The 15,000-nt window shown below is 53.0% G+C and overlaps 10 protein-coding genes across 10 annotated transcripts in view; 4 read left to right on the forward strand and 6 right to left on the reverse strand.

The window, feature by feature from the left end:
* Positions 1–21: 21 nt before the first annotated feature.
* Positions 22–774, reverse strand: DL89DRAFT_275067 (FMN-linked oxidoreductase; the record flags this gene model as incomplete). Its single annotated transcript, XM_040889255.1, has 1 exon — positions 22–774. One exon carries the CDS (start codon positions 772–774, stop codon positions 22–24), a length of 753 nt encoding a protein of 250 aa, XP_040742642.1.
* A 903-nt stretch (positions 775–1,677) lies between these two features.
* On the forward strand, positions 1,678–2,019 carry DL89DRAFT_258019 (uncharacterized protein; the record flags this gene model as incomplete). The annotated part of the gene is made up of 1 exon (XM_040885571.1): positions 1,678–2,019. One exon carries the CDS (start codon positions 1,678–1,680, stop codon positions 2,017–2,019), a length of 342 nt encoding a protein of 113 aa, XP_040742643.1.
* A 69-nt stretch (positions 2,020–2,088) lies between these two features.
* DL89DRAFT_258020 (cyclase family protein) lies at positions 2,089–3,078 on the reverse strand (the record flags this gene model as incomplete). The annotated part of the gene is made up of 1 exon (XM_040885572.1): positions 2,089–3,078. The coding sequence occupies one exon, from the start codon at positions 3,076–3,078 to the stop codon at positions 2,089–2,091; it is 990 nt and encodes a 329-aa protein (XP_040742644.1).
* A 341-nt stretch (positions 3,079–3,419) lies between these two features.
* On the reverse strand, positions 3,420–4,166 carry DL89DRAFT_293411 (U3 small nucleolar RNA-associated protein 11; the record flags this gene model as incomplete). Its single annotated transcript, XM_040890390.1, has 1 exon — positions 3,420–4,166. The coding sequence occupies one exon, from the start codon at positions 4,164–4,166 to the stop codon at positions 3,420–3,422; it is 747 nt and encodes a 248-aa protein (XP_040742645.1).
* Positions 4,167–4,288: 122 nt separating this feature from the next.
* On the forward strand, positions 4,289–5,362 carry DL89DRAFT_168367 (uncharacterized protein). Its single transcript, XM_040883750.1, has 2 exons — positions 4,289–4,836; positions 4,915–5,362. Exons 1-2 carry the CDS (start codon positions 4,375–4,377, stop codon positions 5,203–5,205), a joined length of 753 nt encoding a protein of 250 aa, XP_040742646.1. The 5' UTR covers positions 4,289–4,374; the 3' UTR covers positions 5,206–5,362.
* A 1,886-nt stretch (positions 5,363–7,248) lies between these two features.
* On the forward strand, positions 7,249–8,593 carry DL89DRAFT_168348 (mannose-P-dolichol utilization defect 1 protein). The gene is made up of 2 exons (XM_040883749.1): positions 7,249–8,274; positions 8,485–8,593. The coding sequence occupies exons 1-2, from the start codon at positions 7,538–7,540 to the stop codon at positions 8,555–8,557; spliced, it is 810 nt and encodes a 269-aa protein (XP_040742647.1). The 5' UTR covers positions 7,249–7,537; the 3' UTR covers positions 8,558–8,593.
* Positions 8,514–9,114, reverse strand: DL89DRAFT_267956 (uncharacterized protein). The gene has a single exon (XM_040887731.1). The coding sequence runs from the start codon at positions 9,037–9,039 to the stop codon at positions 8,629–8,631; it is 411 nt and encodes a 136-aa protein (XP_040742648.1). The 5' UTR covers positions 9,040–9,114; the 3' UTR covers positions 8,514–8,628.
* A 203-nt stretch (positions 9,115–9,317) lies between these two features.
* DL89DRAFT_267957 (SHQ1-domain-containing protein) lies at positions 9,318–11,290 on the reverse strand. Its single transcript, XM_040887732.1, has one exon. It carries the CDS (start codon positions 11,109–11,111, stop codon positions 9,402–9,404), a length of 1,710 nt encoding a protein of 569 aa, XP_040742649.1. The 5' UTR covers positions 11,112–11,290; the 3' UTR covers positions 9,318–9,401.
* A 1,604-nt stretch (positions 11,291–12,894) lies between these two features.
* On the forward strand, positions 12,895–14,077 carry DL89DRAFT_168416 (alpha subunit of the translation initiation factor eif2b). Its single transcript, XM_040883751.1, has one exon. The coding sequence runs from the start codon at positions 13,116–13,118 to the stop codon at positions 14,052–14,054; it is 939 nt and encodes a 312-aa protein (XP_040742650.1). The 5' UTR covers positions 12,895–13,115; the 3' UTR covers positions 14,055–14,077.
* DL89DRAFT_267958 (uncharacterized protein) overlaps positions 14,029–15,000 on the reverse strand; it is a 1,524-nt gene continuing 552 nt past the window's right edge. The window contains exon 1 of the mRNA XM_040887733.1: positions 14,029–15,000. This exon is cut by the window's right edge and continues 552 nt beyond it. Coding sequence (XP_040742651.1) covers positions 14,101–15,000 — 900 coding nt within the window. The 3' untranslated portion in view covers positions 14,029–14,100.

Below are 15,000 nucleotides of genomic sequence, written 5' to 3' on the forward strand. Positions count from 1 at the left end.
CATTGCTCATGATGCTCTCCATCATGAAACATGATGTGGTGGTGGAAGATGAATGTCGGTGTGCCGTATGCCAGCGCGCAGTTGACGATACTTCTGCACTGCCTCCAGCGGTGTGTGCTCATACCCCGCAAACAGTGCCGGGTTCTGCAGCAACCCCCTGGCTGACATCACACCGTCCACACCCGTCTTCTCGTACATCTCGTCGGCGTCCTCGACAGAAAATATGCCGCCATTAGCCAGCACTGGCACACCAACCGACTCCTTGACCATCTTGATGATATTGAAATCCACCGGCTCCGTGCTCTTCTGGTGCCGCGTCCGCCCATGGATGGTAATCCAGTCAACGCCCATCATCTCGGCTCTCTTCACAAGCTCGATCGTCTGCCGGTCGTCCGTCGGGTGTCTGCGGATCTTGACCGAGCATGGTGTGCTAACAACTGCCTTCACTGCCCTCACCATCTCACGCACTGTCTCGGGTTTATCAGACAGATACGCGCCAATGCGCTCCTTGTACGCCCACTTCTGCGGGCACCCACAGTTCAAGTCAATCCCATCGCAATAGGGCGCAACCAGCTGCGCCGCCTGCGCCAGGTCCACTGGATCGTGAGCAGCGAATTGCACTACTACAGGGCTATCGATGTCGTTGGTCGTGTAGTCTGTGCGCGCGAATTCGCTGGATTTGAAGACGTCTGCGAGGATCATCGGTGTGTAGGCGATGTCTACGTTATAGTCGCGCAGCACTTCGCGGAACGCTCCTTTAGAGTACCGCACCATGGGTGCACAGACATTCAACCGTGGCGTGGTTTCAAAGAGCTGGAGAATTGACTGTCGCTTGTTTTCGAATACCATTATTACAAGTGATCTTGGAGAAAAGGAGGGATTCTCTCCTTTGGCCATGTATTCGGTACGGAATTTAAGTTTGTGGTACGAAATGCTGCTTGTGGGATTCTTACCCAATGCCGTTCGAATGCCTATTATTAAAACAGCATGCATCATAGCGCCTCATATCCTTGGCAGCTATTATATGCTTTGGGAATATCCAAGCAACCGGGCAATATCAGCAACTTCCTACTCATCCGACTGCTACCCACTGATCGTTGGCATTACCTGCCCCATTTACCAGAAAGCAACCATTTCTTTCGCTAGGAGTGCTAATAACCCCACCGATATAGACCACGTGCTGTAGCAGTAAATGACCGATGAATTGCAGCAAGCGCTTTCTATCTTTACTGAGTGTCGCTGTAATGTACTCGGGATTTCTTTTCATATCGCTGATTTGCGGTTGCTTTGTTTTTAATAGACGGGCATGTGGTATACGTCAGGTTCGGTCTCATCGTAGCGCCCATCTATAGACGTGGGCGGCGGACCATCCTCTAATAAGATACATGTCTGCCATTGCACACCGCTCGGCCCTGTTCAACCTGCCTCGCCCCCTTGCGTCATTCATCCGTCACAAACCTCGAAATATGCATGATGATATCATGCAATTCCATTGGTCGCCAGGAAATAATTTGAGATTTTGGCCGAGTCAAGTATAAAAAATGCACTTGCATGGATGGCCTCGGCCATTTTCCCTTCTCACCCCCTCTCACTTGGTTTGGCGAATTTTGTATACAGCCGCAATTTACTTGATAATTTATACTGTTTGTTTATTTTTTGTTGGAATTCGTAACTAAAATGGCAGACCAGACCACAGCAGAAGCAGCAGCAGCAGCAGCAGCGACTCAGACCCCAGCCCCGAACTCGACAGTGCGTGGCGGCATTGCGCAAATTGACGTGGTCAAATTGGAGCGCCATATCTCCAACGAGGTAGAGACATACAGCCAAGGCGGATTCCCACGGCAGAGCGAGAGGTACTACCGGCTCATGTCGGTGCTGCATATTGCGCGCCTGCTTTACCACGACGGCCACTGCCAGCCCATCCACCGCGAGTTCTACAGGCGGTTAGCACAAATCCACCAGCAGCAACAGCAGCAAATACAGCACCAGCAGCCACCGATTGCACCACAAGTACAGTAGCAGCCTCTTTTATAAACCGTCGCGGTTTTCGTTCGCTCTTTAAAAGCTGGAAATTTATTTCTTTACACCTCAATCACGCGAGCGGTATCCTTTCTCAGGATTCCACTTGAGTGGCTCAATGAACTGCGGCAAAGGAGCTTCAGGGAACGAGCCGGGCGTCAATCCGTACTCCCAGTTGGACGGGCAGATCGCCACATAGCGTACATAGTTGCCTGTGCCGCCAGCAAACTTGGGGAAGCCCGTGCTCAGCAGACACCCGGTGGGCGGCACCTTATCCAGGTTTGTGACGCCCTCGGCCTGGGCGTAGCCATGGGTCAGTAGCCAGCGCTCCGAGTCAAACTGGGGAGTCATGTCCGTATCCAGCGGCTCATGGCCATGGAACAGGATGCTTCGGTTCAGGTGCAGGAATTGGACCGCCGACAGGTGCACCTGCGGGAACTCGTCCGTGTTGACATTGGGCCAGGTCTTGGACCAGTCGGAGCGCACAAACACAACCGAGTCCTTGGGTATGCGCCCGTGCTTCTTCTCCCAGAGCAGAATGTCGTCGACGACCATTGCATACGTGGCATTCAGCTTGACTTTCTCCGACACGTCAATAACCACCAGCTTGCGCAGCGCAAACGTGACCGGGATTTCATCTGACGCCGCAAAATACGGATTAAAGTGTGCCGGAGCATCCAGCTGCGTGCCCATCTGGTCGGTGGTCAGGTTGTACGCATTGGCCACAAACAGGTCCTTGTCATAGCTGAACGGCTTCCCAGTGTCCCGGTGCACGGCCTCTCCAAACTTGATATCGCCAAATCCGCGCCACACCGGCATGTCGGGCTGGATGGTGTGCGACAAGTCGACATAGTGCGTGTGCGCAAACGTCTTGTCATACAACGACCACAGGGAGCTGGTCTGTGCCGGGCGACCCGTGCGCGGCGGCTGTGCTTCGGCACGCTTCGGCAGCTTTGCCGGGCGCTTATGCAGGTTATAGCCGCCGGCAGCGTCCTCTGAGGGCATGCCAGATGCCACCGCCAGAGCACACGAAACAGTTACGAGCAGCGAGAAACGCATGGTCAAGGAAAAGGATGTTTGAAATAGTGGGTGAAGATAAAAGGCAAGGGAGAGGCAGAAAATGCCCTGTCGAAGATTATAAGGATAGGATAGTTTCGTGAAAAGCGAGAGAAAAAGGAAAACAAGCCCTCGGAAGTAGACCGTGGCGCTAAATTGTCGACAAACCAAACATATATTGCGCACACTCAGAAACCGCTGGTCCATTTGGCTGCTAACCGACGGTCCTCGCCATCACAAACCTGCTGGTAGACTCCCTCCCCTTTCTGCGGATCTCTTTTCACACTCAACAACACGCTGCACGGGATGCAGCTTGCATGGGATGAACAGCATTTATTTTGTACTCACTTTTTGCGCTCCGCACGCCATTTGTACACTGCCAGTCCGTTCCGGTCCCTGCCAACCTTGCGCTTCTGGCCCTTCTCCTTGAGCGCCCGCCTGATGTTCATCTCGGTCTCCGCCACCCGCAGCTGCTCCTCACGCTTGAGCCGATCGCGCAGCTCGATCAGTTGCTTCTCCTTGAGCTTGGCCGCCTTCTTCAGGTCCCTTTTCATGGGCATCACCACGGTCTTGGTCTCCAGCGCATCCCTGGTCGGGCGGTTGTACGCCCTGCCAACCAGTTCCGGCACCGTGTTGAAATGCTCGGCTGCATCAAACGCCTTGACCTGCTCCTCCGAGTCCACAAACACCGTGTGCCTCGGTGTCTCCTCCTCGGTCTGACCCAGCACCAGCATCGAGTTCTTGAGCTTGTCGATCTTGCGCCGGTTGACGTCGCGCTGCGCCGCCACGTATTTGATATCCTGCGTCTCCATCAGCTTCAGCATCTCGGGCGACAGCACTTCGTTGCGCTCCTCAATGTGCACCCCGTCCTTCATCTGCGCCTTCTCCATGTTGAAGTAGAACTCATCGGGATTGCGCTCGCGCGCGCGTTCCCGCAGCCGCTTCAGCTGTGCCTGCTTTTGGCTGTAGTCGCGCGCCCGCAGAACATAGTCTTTGTGTTTCTCGAGAAAGCCGAGGCTTTTGCGACTCGAGATCTGCCCACGCTCCTTGTGCTCGCGGCGTGGCGCGAATTTCCTCAACGACGAGACCATTTTGATATGCTGTTATGTGAAATGCGGACTAAGTAAAGAAGAACCAGGCAAGAGCCGAAAAAAACGATTTTTGCGACTTTTCATCCTTTGATCTGCTGATCAGCAAACTCATAATCCGTCGACAGCGGCTGGCACAGGCATACAGCTCAGGGCCTAGTTCGCCTGGCCCTTGCCGCGTGGCTCGACATATTCGCTTATTTTATATACAATGCCCCTTGACGATGACGCCTACATGGGAGCACGTGGCGCGCTCCCCATTCCCGATGACACTACAGTCGGTGATCTAGACCAGGAGCCCGAAACCGGCGAGCAGTACATGCTGCGCGTCCGCCTAGAATCCCAGTCCGCACCCCGCGTCACCATTGACAGGGACCGTGACATGCTGATCCAGAAATCTGCAAAGAAGAATATAGCGCAGCCCCCGACTGAAGAGCTAGAGCCGGTTCCCGAGTTTGCACGGCCGTCGCCAGAGTGGCTCGATGCGTTTGCAGTATATTTCCGGCGCCAGCGCAAAATATTTGTCGCACAGCTGCAAAGCGCAGCCGTGCCTGGAGAATTCAAGCTCCCTGATAATGGAAGCCCCAAGGAGTGGAGGAACATGTGCTATTCGGCGGTCAATAATGGCGCAAACTCCAACACCATGATGCATGCGCTAGCATCGATGAATCAGGCAAGTTCTTACACGATCCATTGGCCAAAAATGGCACGGGGAATTGGTCGCCAAATAATATTCGCAATTGGCATGTAGGTCACGGTTGTCCGCTTGATAAGGTTTTTCATTTCATGGATATCTGCCGACAGTCTGCGTCGTGCCGAGGGAGTCTGGCTCTGGTATCTGCTCTTAAAACTCGACGAGCTCTTGGACCATAGCGATATACACCTGTTGCGGGAGCTTTGTCGTAAACTGCGGGGCATCCGGATGCTAATAGCGCTGAACCCTCAAAAATCTGTATTACCGCATCGTGGCGACGAAATTAGTGCTTTAAATATTCTAATAGCGTCGGTTTCCAGGGGCTACAACCAGCGTGATTTGGACTAGCTTGCTAGTGGGTTGGTAAATACAGCAGCATGGCCTGAGTATAGAAAGGCCACATACTAGTCCCTTTCCAATGAAGCAGCGAGATCGGAGGTATATTTCTTCACACTTCATACTGTATCTGAATGCAGCAGATTTTTTAACATGATACAATGGCAGTTTCGTCCATCTGCAATTTCGCGTACACATGGGCGCTGTACTTTTTTTCTTTGGGTAGCGGCTGCTATTCGCCCACCAAATGTATTTCTCCCCCGCAATCGTAATAGCGGTTGCCTCCTGTGAAACTTTCCATGCTAGTAAATTGGCATGCAGACCCAGCGAATATTTGTTTGGAATGTCGAGTATAAATTCCGGCCATGGTGCCCGGCACCATCTATTTCAACTTCGTATCATCATCACCAGCATTCTCGGTATCCTCTACTCGGAGCTTTAAAGGTTACATTTGCAGCTCTTCTTGTCCAGAATACAAGATATAAAACCAGTATTATATTTTCTCGTCTTTTCCACCCTTTTGTTGACGACCTAAATCCACTAAAAAGGGATATTTTATTATTCACAGCACCCCCACTACCTGGCCCAGCCGCTATATATTTTCCTTCATATTGCAACTATCACATTTATTGTTAACAATGAGGTTCACTCTCTCTGTCGGTCTCTTCCTTCTTGCCGCCTCGGCCATGACCCTGGCCGCACCAATGGAGGACAAGGCTATTTTCAAGCGCGCAGACTATGGCTCCGTTGAGCCCTCGTCCGAGGAGCCCATCTATGAGGGTTCGGAGGAGCCATCCTCGGAGCTGCCACCCAACACACCCGTGTATGAGAGCAGTGTTGAGCCATCCTCTGAGGAGCCTGTCTACGAGGGTTCGGAGGAGCCATCGAGCGAGCAGCCTCCTGATACTCCGGTATACCAGAGCAGTGTTGAGCCATCCTCTGAGGCCCCTGTCTATGGCGGCAGCGAGCAGCCATCGAGCGAGCAGCCATCGTCAGTTCATCCACCTGAGTCGCCATGTGATTCTTCGCCAGGAACGCCGGTTCCACCTGAGAGTCCCTGCGACTCGACTCCTACCTCTCCCGAGTCCCCTGAAACGCCCTGCGATTCTACCCCCGAGACTCCAACTACGCCGTGCACTCCGACTACGCCAACTACACCGACTACACCTGAGACCCCGACCACGCCGACCACCCCCAATACTCCTACCACTCCGACTACACCTGAAGTTCCTTCCACGCCGGAGACCCCTTGTGAGTCTACTCCCTCCACACCGGAGACCCCTTGCGAGTCTACCCCTACCACGCCTGAAAGTCCTGAGTCTCCTTGCACGACTCCTCCTCCCCCAACCTCACCTGAGAGCCCCGAGTCTCCCTGCACGACTCCTCCTCCTCCGACGACTCCTCCTCCTCCCCCTCCTCCCCCAACCTCTCCTTGCACGACTCCTCCTCCTCCTCCTCCGACCACTCCTCCCCCTCCTCCTCCAACTACTCCTCCTCCCCCTCCTCCCCCAACCTCTCCTTGCACGACTCCTCCCCCTCCTCCGACAACTCCTGATGAGCATAGCCCCTGCACGAGTACACCTCCGACCACTACAGTCATGCCGTCTTCAGAGGACAGCACCACGACGATCACGACCACGATTACCATCACTCCGCCAACCAAGCCGGTTGTCCCTGTATACTCAGGATCGCATCCGTCGGCTCCAGCATATCATGGAGCCCATCCTAGCGGCAGGGTGTTCTGGCATGGTGCTCGCCGCCACTAAGCCGCGCTGTTGATCTACCCGGGACCCCTTGCTGATATACACAGCTGCATGTATGGCACCTGTCTGGCATATCGGCGATTGGAGCGCAATGTGGGTCGGATTTTAAACGAGGTCCTAAAATGCATTTTACGTGCGCTGCTCTCAGCCTTTTATTCAGGGCATATGCAGCGGCACACTTTGAGCCCCTATTAGTCCTTGAGTCTAGTTCATATCTTGTTCAGTCGCTGGTTTTCTAATGTTCCTCTCTGTTTATTTCTTTTCTACATATTTCTTTTAACCACAGGGCGAGGTCCTGTTTCCAAAGCTTTTCTCCTTAACCTACATCAATAAATACCACCATGACTAGAACGAATACACTGCGCCAGTAGGCAGCACACGGTGGCAGATATATTGGGCAGTTTTTGATTGACCCAATTTTTTGTCGTCAGCCAACCTGACCACTTTGTGAAAGCGCATTCATTCTCTGCCGCCTCTTGCTTCTTTCCTCCTTGCCAGTATCGCTATTTTCTCTCTCTATTCCTTCTCCTTCTCCGCAACCTCCCTCCTCCAATTCCTTCTCTTTGTGAAATTCGCGAAAGATGACTACAGCCTGGCTTCCCTCGTTCCTTCGCAGCCCTATTGTCGCGCTGATTGGCGACCAATGCACGGTGACGCTCATTGACAACCTGAACCTGTTCGAGCCCGAGTGCCTCAAGCACGCAATCTCCAAGGGCCTGGGACTGGGCATTGTGGTCGGTGGATGCATTGTAAAGCTGCCGCAGCTGGCCAAGATCCTGCAGTCGCGCTCGGTGGCTGGTATCAGCCTAACCGCATATGTACTCGAGACCATCTGCAACATCATCACCATTGCCTACAACCTCCGTAACGGCTATCCGTTCACGACTTACGGTGAGGCCGTGTTCATTGGCGTGCAGAACTACATCATCACGCTGCTGATTCTAATGTTTACGGGCCGCGCGACCCTGGGCATGGCAGCTGGTGCCCTGATGCTGGTGTTCACGTACTCGCTGTTCGACCCGTCGTTTGTTGGTTCTGAGCTTCTGTCGACGCTGTACAGCCTGACCATCCCGCTGGTTGTCTCATCCCGCATCCCGCAGATCTACACGATCCACAAGAATGGATACACTGGTCAGCTGTCGGCGTTTGCCGTGTTTAACTACTTCCTGGGAACCGCTGCACGGCTGTACACGACCCTGGTCGAGGTCGACGACTCGCTGGTGCTTATTGGCACCCTGCTGGCAACCATTGCCAATGGTGTGCTGGCAGCCCAGATGGTCTACTACTGGAACGCATCGGCGCCCGAGGATCAGTACAGGTTGGATAAGAAGCGCGACTAGTTGTCTACGCATTCACCCTCTCGTTCTTTCATTTGGTTGGTTAAACTCCTACTGCTGTGCGTTTCTATTTACTCAATAACATCCACAGGAGGAAACCGCTCTATGCAACACAGGGTAAATTGACAATATGCATACCGGAGATGCGAAAAGTCTAATGGCCATATATACCGTTCTTGCATACATTGTAGTTTCGAGTTGCCCATGTGGATGGGTGTGCCGAGGGCCTCCACGGACTCTACTAAGCACTCCAAGCAGCTGTAACACTACCTGTATTCTATGGCGAATTCCAATATAACACTCTTGCTTTACTTGATACATCATGCATAGACTCGTTATAGTTGCGGCGCTGGAGTAATGCAGGCTCTCCTCGTGCAAGCTGACAGTCCTGTGCACGTACATGTGCACCAGTTGCATCCATCGTAGTACGATCGGCCGCCGTTCCGTGAGATGCACGACAGGTAGCGCGCTGGGTAATTGCTGTCAAACCGGCCAATATCGCAGGCCGGGATCCCAAGCGACTGCACAACTGCCTCCTCCAGACATTTAGAGATGGGCAGCTCCGCAGCATCAATACAGTCAGGTAGCGTGCTGTACTGTTTCCCACCATACAACCGCTGACACTGTGCAAGTGTGCTGTTGTTGGCGCCAGCACAGAGGTCGGGCGGGTCGGCTGCTGTGGCCAGCGGTGGATTAGGGTAGAGCGCTGAGATAATGAGGCCTTGGACAACCGCGCCTATGTGCATTGTATTTTTAAGTGATATACAGTGCAGATGTTTGGTATATATAATGGCGATGTTGGTAAAGAGAAGGTCGCAGAGAGCGCAGCGAAGGGAGAAGGGAAGGTGGGCTTTTCCTGCAATCATTTTTATAGCGGATTGCTTTATCATGTGTCCAGCAGTGTAGCTTGGATTTTTCTACTGCTCGTGGAAACAACAAACGTTTCCTGCTGATACAGACTACGCTAACAGCCAGCATGCGTAGCTTTGCACCAAATACACGTCCATTCATCAATGAGAGTGCATGGCTTGCAGTTTTTTTTTACTGTGTAGGACGACCCAGCAGCTTGAGAATCAGCAATATATTCAGTCTCCTTCAGCCTACAAAACTAGAGCATCTCAATCAATGGCTTCTTCCCGCCACCACTGGGATCAGCGTCTGCGCCATGCTGCTCGTCAGTCTGAGACGCCGTGGGCAGAATGATAGTAGGCGACGATTTATCTTGCAGTTCGCTATCAAGCAGGGCTGTGGAAGTAGCCGGTGTGCCGGTGTGCTCAGTAGGTGCTGACGCGCCTGCGGCATCGCTGGTGTCAACCGAGTCGCCCACAACCTCAATCAGGGGTTTCTTCAGCGGTGGTGCTGGCTCTGCTGGCTCCTTCATGTCAGCCGGGATACCCTGGTGCAAACCCATCTCGGCATTCCACTCCACCGCTTCGTCGCTATCTGATTCCACCTCCTCCTCCGAGGTCTCGAGAGCAAGGTCCTCGTAAGTCTCCAGGTGCCACCCAACTTCATCTTTCTCAATCTCTATATGGTTGATCTGGTGTGCCAGCGACCGTATAACCTTGTCATTAGCCGTCGTCTGCAGCCACACGCAGTAGTCATCGAACAGCGTCTTGCTGTAAAGGTAATACTCATCATGATGATCAAACATGATCTTCAGCTCCAGCAAGACCTTGAGGCAAGTGCGACGGCCAAGCCGCAGCAGGATGTAGACATCGGACAGCACGCGCTCACACAGCTCCCAGTTGCGGTAGAGGGGGTAAACCAATGCGCGACGGAAGCAAGTAACGACGGCATCACGCAGCTGCGTATAGTGGTCCAGGCACGACATTTGTGCGGACAATCGGCCGATCTGGCGGGAAGACTCTACAGTTTGCTCGCCGTGATTTATGCGGTGGTCGTAGGAGTACGCAAACAGGAGCTCAACAAGACCCAGATATACTGTCTGCTCGTGTGTAACCATATAGGTCCGGCGAGACAGGCCCATCATAGCCTTGTTTTCCTCCTCAGTAAATTTGAACGGGTCTTGCGCCATATCAGCCTCCGTTACCTCGCTGCTGCTAGGTTGCGCATCCTGGCCATTGGCCTTTTTAGTCTTTTGGATCCTGCGCAGAGCCTTGTGGTACTGGGTCTTGTAGTGGATCAGATCCATGATTTCCTCGTCATTCATGAAGTTCTCAATGTAGTAATCCTCATCGAACCGGTCATACTCGTCAGACATACGCCTCTCCCGCCGCCCCGCATGATCCATGCTCTCGAAGCGATAGCTATTCATGATCCCATTACCGTCACTAGCGATATTAGCAAAGTACTGGTTGTACTGCAGGTCGAATCCGTAGTTTTTTGAGCGGTCAGCCAGCTCCTGGTTGTCAGCAGCCTGTAGTCTCTGGGGTATTTCCCAGTCAAACTCCTCATCCTCGAGCATCGATTTCAGGTCAAGCGGGGTCTGCCCACCACCAATCTCCTCGATATGTGGTTTCCTGGGCTCAGCTGCGCTGCCTGCTGCAGCATCCCGCTCACGGCGTGTTGCCAGCAGGCTTGTGAGCATGTCCAGGTTCTCGAACACCTCGCCCGGCATCTCCTTTGTCAAAACCACAGTGATGTTGTTCGAGCCGTGGTCCAGCTGGGCCTTGGAATTCTCGTCCTCCATAACACGACCCGGGAACGTGAGGCGCAGGTAGTATGGCGCTGCGTAGAATGTTAGCTGGTCCCCGTTGACGTCAAGCTCGATCGTCGCTGCACGCACATGTGGGGCAGTGATCACCACAGTGACGGTGGTGTCGTCCTGCTGAACGCTGAACTTTGGCGTAATCATTGCTCTAGGAATGAGTATGCGTGTGGATAGAGAGCGTAGAAAAAAGAAAGTGAGAGTCTTCGAAAATGTCCGAATGCACGACTTGGCAGTGTGCAAAAAATTTTCTATTGTAAAACTTCTTTGCCACTCTAGATTTCTCTGATTTTGGGCACTCGTTAGCCTGAGGCAAATTTGGGTGCCTGAACCCCGAGTCCCGCCTTTTTGGGATACCCGATGCGTGTAGCTGCTGTTACCACCAGCACATCATGGGCATGGCTCTATTATTTGGCTAGGATGACTGCAGGAGATAAAACTATGGCACGGTGCCAGGGGTGCAAAGGAGGGAAAGAGGCAACCCAAGGGACAACCGTCTTGCGTACATCCTCCCGTGACAATGGTATTTGTGACAAGTGATTGACGTGGCATGTTTCCAGCACATCCGATAGGCTATATCTACTGCGGGTGGATGCAAAGAGGCGAGCACCACGAAGGCATGTGTAAATCTCTAGTATGAATAATGTCTGGACGTCAACTCACGCACATATTCCCTTGTACAGGGAGCTGGTGGGCAACAATGGATTCGGGTAATGATTCACCTTTCCCTGAGCCAGAAACACTCTGAACGGGTTTGGGATGACCACAACGTGTGAGGCTTCTTTCCAACGTGTTCCTTATTCCCAAGGACTTGGATGCTACATGTTCTATTCATTTTTAATAGCAGCTGCCAATCCAAGATGGCCGGTCTGTTTCAGCTACTGGAGCTGATCTAAACAGTCACCAGCCGAATGAGGGACAGGTGCGACTGATATCTTTACATCTCTTTCTCATGTTTTCTCATGTCATGTGTTCAACAACTGCCCACTTGAGGAAGACGCTTGCTAGTGGAAACTCCCGCACATGCAAATCGGATACAGCACACAATGGGGATGGACAGTGGGGATGAGGCATGCCACATACATGACAACATCCAATGTGCTGTATTTTTAGACACAAAGGAACCCCACAGAAAGGGATGTGCTTGGATCGGTGTCAGCTGAACAGTGTCCGTAGAACTTAATGGCGGAAAACGCACACCCGGCTGCCAAGGCGTAGTTTTGTCTGTCCTGAAGATGTAGGAGTCACTGAGCACATCATCGGCACTGCAGAGTCGATTATGTAGCAGAAAAGGCACGGGCCAGAGGCAAAGGCTGCTTTAGCTGTCATACTATGAGACATATATAAGCCGTTCTGCTCCTAGAGGCAACTAGCAGTGTCTTCACCAATCTTCCACCAACAATACCTCACTAGTTCTTTCGAAATTTCCAAGTCCAGCCTGAAATTTAAGAATACACAGCACGCCGTTGGTTTAACCATGTCTATTTTCAGCAGCACCTCAGTCTTTGTGAATAGCAACAGCAATGGACATAACGGTAAGAAGCCTACCGAGGAGCAGATTGATAACCTTCTTAATTTCTGAGCCACCAAGGCAGGTGCAGGTTTCTTTTCTCAGTCGACACCCAGGCATCGAATGCAGGACTGGTATACCTAGCCATTCCTTCTTACGCTCTAGCAAGATTCTCCCAGGTGGGAGCCCACCCTCCTAGTATATACCCTTTTATTGTGTTTAACATATTGTCGTTCATAAGCATAACCCGGTGTACCATGCAACAGAGGACTACTAGCCCAGTAGTAGCTGGGCACGGATTTAGAACCGGCAGCTATGTCCAGTATCCTAGCATGAAAAGCTTATTTTATCTGTATACTTGTCGGTTTTTATCCCAGATTGCGCTGGTTCCAAAAGTGCATGCGCATGAGCATCTTTAGCAGCAGCTTTCACCAGCTGGTATAGGCTCAGAAAGCGTCGGTAGTTGTGGTATATGCTGCAATAATGCCAGCAGCCATAAACGGCGATCAGCCCTGGTAATTGGCGAGTGGTGGCTCGTAAAAATTGAGTGGTGAAAATTTTACGGTTGAGCCTCTCTTTTCCTGTTCAACACTATTTTTCCTTTCAATTTGAATTGACGCACAAATTTCAGTTGTTTTGCAATGACAGCACAGGGAGGCGCGTTTGATGTGGTAGAGTACTACCATGACCTGGTGGCCAAGGACCCGAGCATCTCGATGCCCGTAGCCGCCGTCAGCAGTCTTGTCAAAGTTGTTGAGCAACAGCGCGCAACAACAATGTCCGAGTTCATGAAGATCGTGCGTGCAGCCAGCGAGGTGCTGAAGGAGGCCACACACCGGTCTATCTCGGTGTCTGCTGGCTGCGACGTGTTTCTGCAGCAAATGGCGCGTCTCTCGCACGCGCAGGGCGTCGAAGAGTGCCGCGATGCGCTGATCAGCGCCGGCAACAACTTTGTGATGACGGCCGGGCAGTGCCGCGACCAGGTGGCGGAGATCGGCAGCCCGTTTGTGCGCGACGACCAGACGATCCTGATCCACTCGTACTCACGCGTCATCATGGGGCTCTTGCACCGGGCGGTGAAGCAGAACAAGCGGTTCCGCGTGTACGTTACCGAGTCACGGCCTGATAAGAGCGGGCTGCGGGCGGCCGATGAGCTGCTGAAGCTGGGTGTGCCGTGTGAGGTTGTGCTGGATGCCGCTGTCGGGTATATCATGGAGAAGGTGGACTTGGTGCTGGTCGGTGCTGAGGGTGTGGTGGAGAGCGGTGGTTTGATCAACAAGGTTGGCACATACCAGCTGGCCATCATTGCCAAGGCAGCCAAGAAGCCGTTTTATGCGCTGGCCGAGAGTTACAAGTTTGTGCGTCTGTATCCACTCAGCCAGTACGATCTGCCGACGTACCGCAGCGACCTACTGGCCTTCAAGGATAGCGGCAATGTCGACTGGCAGACGGAGTTGCAGGAGAACAACCCGACGCTGGATTACACGCCGCCAGAGTACATCACGCTGCTGTTCACCGATCTGGGCGTCATGACGCCGTCAGGAGTCAGCGACGAGCTTATCAAATTCTATTTGGATTAGAGTGTACCGTACTACAAAAATTTTATGTATGCAAGCAGTTGGTGCTTTAGCCCATGGTGCCATCAATATGCAATGTCAACGTGCTTCCAGGAACCGCCGACTCGCTAGATCCGGCAAAGATCGAGTGCGGCTTTGCCGGCGTGTGGGAGTGCTTGCCAAAGATAAACCCACCCTCTGTGACACCGCCAAACACGCTTGATGCTACGCCCGTGCTACCCGCATCGCCAGTAGCCTGGTTTGCGACTGCAATGTCGTCTGCTGCAAGCACAACCGCCAGCTTGTCAGAACCACCGCCAGGAACCTCCAGGGAGGACAGTGGCTCGGCCTGGTAGTCAGCCCGCATTAGAAACTGTATTGACTGGCCAGCGGAAATGTCCTTCAGCGTGTCTATGGCCAGTCCTCCCTTGGCCGGGTCGCCACCAGTCACCTGGAGCACCAGTGAGCTGCTGCCATCAATGATTTTGGCAAACAGCCGGTGGTCCAAGCCCTGGCCGCTGGTCTCCAGCCTGCGCCGCCGAACAGCAGCAATCAGCGTCCTGGCTGCCTCACCGTCCTCCAATTCCAAGACAACGTTTCCCTTGCACCTTACAATCCGCTGCGGCTCAGTGACTGCCACCAATCCATGGCATGCAACTTCGGCTGCTGCAAAGTCGTCCCCCGAGCTATTGTTGTCGGTATCAACGAACGCCAAACCAACAACACCACTATCATGCACCTGGGACATTCCAAACAGCGTGAACTCCCGACCATTGACAAACGGCGTCTGAGTACCAACCACGCCGATTTTTGTTGCTGTAGGGAACCGCGCGTCCAGGGCATCAAGTACCTGCCGCGACTCCTTGTCGGACGCCAAGAGAATCATCCGGACGCTCTTTGCATCTTCGATATCGGCAAGCTCCTTGGGCAGCACCAAGTGGGATCCAGCCTGTGTCACACTCGACTCGCC

Source organism: Linderina pennispora (assembly GCF_002104995.1).
Source record: "Linderina pennispora strain ATCC 12442 chromosome Unknown DL89scaffold_8, whole genome shotgun sequence".
Taxonomy (NCBI): Eukaryota; Fungi; Kickxellomycota; class Kickxellomycetes; order Kickxellales; family Kickxellaceae; genus Linderina; species Linderina pennispora.

What these genes read in the sequence shown, in the direction of transcription:
- DL89DRAFT_168367 (XM_040883750.1), top strand. Translation starts at nt 4,375, where the DNA reads ATGCCCCTTGACGATGACGCCTACATGGGAGCACGTGGCGCGCTCCCC. An exon ending in CGCTAGCATCGATGAATCAG is followed by an intron (nt 4,837 to 4,914) that starts GCAAGTTCTTAC and finishes ATTGGCATGTAG; the next exon opens with GTCACGGTTGTCCGCTTGAT.
- DL89DRAFT_168348 (XM_040883749.1), top strand. Translation starts at nt 7,538, where the DNA reads ATGACTACAGCCTGGCTTCCCTCGTTCCTTCGCAGCCCTATTGTCGCG. An exon ending in GCGCCCGAGGATCAGTACAG is followed by an intron (nt 8,275 to 8,484) that starts GTTGGATAAGAA and finishes CATACATTGTAG; the next exon opens with TTTCGAGTTGCCCATGTGGA.
- DL89DRAFT_168416 (XM_040883751.1), top strand. Translation starts at nt 13,116, where the DNA reads ATGACAGCACAGGGAGGCGCGTTTGATGTGGTAGAGTACTACCATGAC.
- DL89DRAFT_267957 (XM_040887732.1), bottom strand. Translation starts at nt 11,111, where the DNA reads ATGATTACGCCAAAGTTCAGCGTTCAGCAGGACGACACCACCGTCACT.
- DL89DRAFT_267956 (XM_040887731.1), bottom strand. Translation starts at nt 9,039, where the DNA reads ATGCACATAGGCGCGGTTGTCCAAGGCCTCATTATCTCAGCGCTCTAC.